At 35.5% G+C, this 6,000-nt stretch overlaps 1 protein-coding gene across 1 annotated transcript in view; it reads left to right on the top strand.

Annotated features, from left to right (window-relative positions):
• prom1b (prominin 1 b) overlaps nt 1–6,000 on the top strand; it is a 43,338-nt gene that overhangs the window by 10,352 nt on the left and 26,986 nt on the right. The window contains exon 4 of the mRNA XM_079813169.1: nt 1,779–1,873. Coding sequence (XP_079669295.1) covers nt 1,779–1,873 — 95 coding nt within the window. The remainder of the gene's footprint in view (nt 1–1,778; nt 1,874–6,000) is intronic.

The raw sequence follows: 6,000 nt of genomic DNA, 5'->3' as shown, positions 1-6,000 counted from the left end.
GAATTATATATTTGGTAATTTGGAGATTATTGGCACTGTCCAATAATCTGTGCCAGTTAACAGTATTGGTACTTCCCCTGTGTCAGTTGGGGGGGGGGGGGGGGGGGGGGGGGGGGGGGATTTTGTACAATATCAAAAAAAGTTCTCATAGAATTATTACAGTTTTTCTGAATTGCTAAAAACATTTTTTTAAACCACTCATTTTCTCACAACATTAAACACAAAACAAAATCCTTAATCTACATTCACAAAACCCCTGACTCTTCTGGCAAAATCAAACAATTGTCTCAAAACTATTTCACCTGTTCTCAAAATCAAACAAAGCTTTCAGACAAACATGAGTCAATAATAAAAGCACTACAGTTCATTCATTAGACACTACATCAAAAAATGGAGAACACAGCATCCAGAACATGAGGTTACAGAAAAAAAAGTATATGCATGCAGTAAGAAAATGTTGCAATTATGTAAAAAAGTATAGTATCAAAAGCTAGATATGGTGAATATATTGTATACTGTGTACTGCAAGTACAGTATTTTATTGAATATTGTATGGTAATGAACACTTCAACACTTTTACTGTAAAATACAGCAGTCTAAATGCAAAAGATCAAAGAAAACTCTAAATGAAAAGTATGTTACAGTACTGTAAACTCAAAAAGTAGCAAAATCAATGCCAGTGAGAGATTGATTCTGCCTCGGCATCGCTAGGTCCGGCCTGAGTCAAGTCAAGTCAAGTCAAGTCCTCTTTATTTTTATAGTGCTTTATACAATACAGATTCAAAGCAGCTTTACAGTGATAACAGGAAAATGATGATCAGTGATGCAAACAGAGTTCATTTCGGCTGTAAAGCAGCAAAATAAAATAGTGTCATTGTTTAGCTGAAGTCAGTTCAGTGTTGATTCAGTTCCATTGAAAAGATCATTCATTATTACAGTTTTTCTCGATTGTTTATACACATTTTCTGAAAGCATGCCTCATACTCTCAGAACTCTACACACCAATCAATAAATACACACACAATGGACAAAACCCCTCAATTCTCCTGCAAAATGAAACTTTACATCTTCTCAAAATTGTATTTCGTTTTCAAATGACACACACAAACCATCATATGAATAGACATTTATGAGAACCAGTTGAACACAGATGTGCTCAATGTAAAACACTATGATGAATGGAAAACACTTCTTGTCCATTCATCATAATGACATGGGTCTTTTTTTAGTTTATGTTTTACTCTTACTACAGACAGTACATACATAAGTGTGTTGTAAAATATTTGAGAATATTGTTTTTATACTCAGAAAACACAAATACACCTTAACAAACGTATTTTATTTTCTCCATAAAACAACGTACACAGTGAAGGCTACATCCCAACCAACACAAAGTTGCACATACAGTGGTCTACATACAAAACTACAGAAGAATTTACTGTATACAGTTACAGTAAAAAAAAAGAAAAAGAAAACTATGCTGCTCCGAAACAGAAGAGCTCATCTGTTGCCCTTTTATGCTAAAGCTCTGTTTGCTAATTATTTCATCTATAAAGCAGGTCTGGAGAAAATAGCGATGTCAACATCTAGTTCAGTTCAGTTCTCATTCAATAGTGTCAGTGCAGTCAGATCAATCATCTCGTTGAATTTTATTGAATATCGTTGAGGACTCCACATCACAGGCAGTGTCGTCTCTTGTCAGGCAAAGGGAAAAACCCCCTGTTGCGCCAGATCAGTCTTGACAACAGTCTCCACACCTTGCTCTTACTCATCCTTAGCCTCTTCCTCCTCGTCCACCATCGCTTACACATACACGTACTCGTCCTCCTCTCCCTCTCAGACTGTTTCCCTCTATTGCTGGTTTCAACATTCAGTGCACCTGTCACCTGTTCACCTGAACAGGCCTATATTTTGTACAGTTGGCTTAACCACATCATTAGAAATAAGTGTGAACTATTTTGAGTTGTTGTGTGTAAACGATGACAACTGTGTTTTAGTTGGGTTTAACTTTTGCTTCTTGTGTTTAGTGTTTTGGTACTCAAATGTATCAGTGTGAAATGTGTTTTAGTGAGGGAGAATGTGTTTCGAGTTTAGCAAAAAGAGTGCATGAGACTTGTTTAAGGTTTTGCAGAAAGAGTGATTTATTTGACAAATTGGTTTAGGATATTGAGAATATGGCTCAGAGAATGGGGTTTAGTGTTTTAGCAATTCAGAAAAACTGTAATTAGGTATCAAAGTCCCTTTTCAGGCAAGTCATTTCATTCAGCGGCCATCTTTGAAATGTCTCCCAGGCAGCTATTTTAGTCATGCAATTGCAGCTCCTTTGAAATGAAAAACATCAAATTGTACAATCATGTTCACCAAGCATATTTGAAATCACCAGTGAAATCTGACAACAACTGTCTCATAAATTTGGTTTCTAAATGCTCAAATCTTGACAAAACAAAATGCATTTTTCAGGTTGGACCAACCAATGCACATGTGACATAAGCCCATACACATAAGAGCACATCTCAGATCACTGAGTTTTTCTAAAGCATCAGGAGCTGACTTTACCAATTGGCGATTGGCTCTTTTACTTAGAAGGCGGGATTCCGCCATATTGTGCATTGCACCTTCTGCTGTTCATAATAATACGAGTCTTTGTATATCTAAAGTCTTTGATATTTTGCATACATTGAATGCCGAGACATCTTACTCATATGACTTTTTGCATTCTTTGTAACAGAAAGGTACACATATTTAAACGCAGGGTAAGTCATGTGGCATTTACAGCTCAGGTGTTTGGAGCAAAAAACCTGGAACAAAAATATAACATTTTTCAGGTATATATATATATATATATATATATATATATATATATATATATATATATATATATATATATATATATATATATATATATATATATATATATATATATATATATATATATATATATATATGTATGAGAATGTGAACAGTGATTCTGGTAAAATACATTAGACTTATTTATGTCTAGAAAAAGACAGGTACACTGAACCACCATCATCATATCAGTGCTCTCTAATAAACATAAGCTGTGCTGCTTCACACTAATCTAGTCAAGGCTAGTTACTGGGTCTGTGTGTGTGCTTGTGCACTTGTGTTTTCTAATGTATCCTTTTCTGTCAGATTTGGATCTTTAATGATTGTTAAACTGACACTGAAATTTTAGGAAATAACAGATAATTGGTAAAATGAGACAAAATGTGCATATTGTCAATTTAGAGGTTTGTTCTAACCAGTTGATTTGCACCATTGCAAGAGAGGGTGGTGAACACACCTGCAGTGGTCTAGAATGACACACACACAGACACATTCACACATGTGACACTGATAGGCCTCAGTCTGTCCAGAGAGAAAGTCCCCTCTTTATTTCTATACCCCATCCCCCTCTTTCTTTTTGCCTCTTTTTTCTTTTCTGTGACAGTGCTGACAGCAGTTGCTTGGGTCACAATGGGCGTTTGTAAGGCATAGACTGTACTGTGAGTGTGTGTGTGTGTCTTGATGGACTTTCAATGACTTACTGAGAGGTTTGCAGTAATTGTGCTGGACGAGGCCTGGGAGTAGAGAACATGACTGTGCAAATCTGCTCTGTTTCTTTCTTCACTCTTTTCTTTTTCTCTCTCTATGGCTTCCTTTGTTGAATCACATTTCCCCTTTATTAAACCTTTTTTTATGAGAGAGAGAGGACTAAGACTGAGATAGATTATAGTGAAAGGGGAAACGAGAGAGTGGGGGGACGGGGAAGGAGGTTTGTCTGGCAATAATCTGTAATCAGATGCCACAATTTAATATGTATCTGCACCACTCAATTAGTAAAGTGTTATCTCTAGTTTGTGGCTATGTGAGCACCAGTGAATGTGGGCATGTTTTTGTGAAATATCAGGGCACAAATGTGTATAATGACATGGGTATGACATAGGTATTACAAAAAGAGGGTGCAATATAAGGACTTTACCCATGTCCTCACTTTTCAAAATGCTTATAAATCATACAGAATGAGTTTTTTTTTTCACAGAAAGTAAACTGTGCAGTTTCCTGTGATGGGTAGGTTTAGGGGCTGGGGCAGTGTAGGGGGATAGAAAATATGGTTTGAACGGTATAAAAACCATTATGCCTATGGAATGTCCCCACATTTCACAAAAAAAACCCCTGAGTGTGTGTGTGTGTGTGTGTGTGTGTGTGTGTGTGTGTGTGTGTGTGTGTGTGTGTGTGTGTGTGTGTGTGTGTGTGTGTGTGTGTGTGTGCATTTGCTGATTCACCTCATTTTGTGTCTCAATATGACGTCATCATTTTAAAATATATATTTAATATATTTAAACACTATGTATTTTAACAAGTTATTTATTTATTCATAAATGTTTGTATTACCATTCAAAGGTTTGGGGTTGTTTTATTGTGCTGTCAAATCGATTAATCGCATCTACTGCAACATAAAAGTTTTTGTTTACAAAATATATGTGTGTATATGTATAGATACACAGACACACACACACACACACACACACACACACACACACACACACACACACACACACACACACACACACACACACACACACACACACACACACACACACACACACACACACACACACACACACACACACACACACACACACACACACACACACACACACACACACACACACACACACACACACATTATGCAAACTAAAAAAACTGTTAGATGAGATTTTTTTGTTAGATTAGATGTTTTTTTTTTGAAAGATGCTCAACAAGTCTGTTTATTTGATGAAAAATACAGTAAAAACAGTAATATTGTAAAATATAATTACAGTTTAAAATAACTGTTTTCTATTCTAATATATCTTCAGTGTCACATGATCCTTCAGAAATCATTCTAATATGCTGATTTGCCACTCAAGAAACATTTATTCTTATTATCAGTGTTGAAACAGTTGTGCTGCTTATTTTTTCAGGATTCTTTGATGAACAGCATTTATTCTAAATATTATCTTATAACAATCTTTACTGTCACTTTTAATAAATTTAATGCATTTTACTGATGAAAAGTATTTATTTATTTTTAAAAAATCTGTCCCTAATTTTATAATTTAATAAATACTTCTATTATATTTGTAATATTTAATAAAACATTTCTTTAAATTATTTTTATATAATATTTTTATTTTGAGTGAGATAATCTGGGAACCTTGCTCTACTGTCTCCAAGAAGTTCTTGGATAATACCTGAAATGGCTAATTGTTAGCATTCCCATTCAATGCTGTTGTTTGGCTAGTGTAGGACACTGTGTACAGAAATCTGACATCTTTGTTCCAGGTTGTTTTTAACCAATCACCTGAGCTCTAAATGTGTCTTGACTAACCCTGCATTCAAATACCTTTTAGCTACAAAGTATGCCATGTCAAATGAGCAGTATTCTGAGTAGATATCTCAGTATTCATGGTACAGTAGTCAAATAAATACCTGACTTACTGCATCTGCTGAGATTTGGAAGTGTGCAACCAATGGATACTTGCTTTCCAATTAAGGTCATTGAGGTTAAAGCTACACTGTGTAACTTTTTTAATTTATTTTTAGCTAAAAACACTTCGTTCTTTCAAAAATATATGTGCTCATTAATGTATATTTACTTCTTTCAAGTAATAAAGTATTCTCGTAAGTTTATAATATGCCATTGAAAATACATACGGGTGAGGGGTTCGAATGCCATGTTCGCCATGTTGCCCCTCCATCTTGAAAGTACATTAGCCAAAGAGGGACATAACCGTAAATTCAAGCTTCGCCTTTCGCGTTTTAACACTCGATGACACCGTGTCGAATGTGGACGAGGTCGAACTGGAAGCCATGTTAATCTTGGACTAAATCGGCCACCGTAGGAGTTAAAACGAAATCGGAATTGAGAGGAACAGAAATTGATATTCACTGGATGGTCATATACCTTTTCACCGCTAGATAGGGGAAAATATCACACAGTGTAGCTTTAAGAAG

Source organism: Gobio gobio, assembly GCF_949357685.1.
Source record: "Gobio gobio genome assembly, chromosome: 3".
Classification (NCBI taxonomy): Eukaryota; Metazoa; Chordata; class Actinopteri; order Cypriniformes; family Gobionidae; genus Gobio; species Gobio gobio.
Note: the sequence above shows the minus strand (reverse complement) of the source record. Positions and strands in the feature narration are given on the sequence as shown.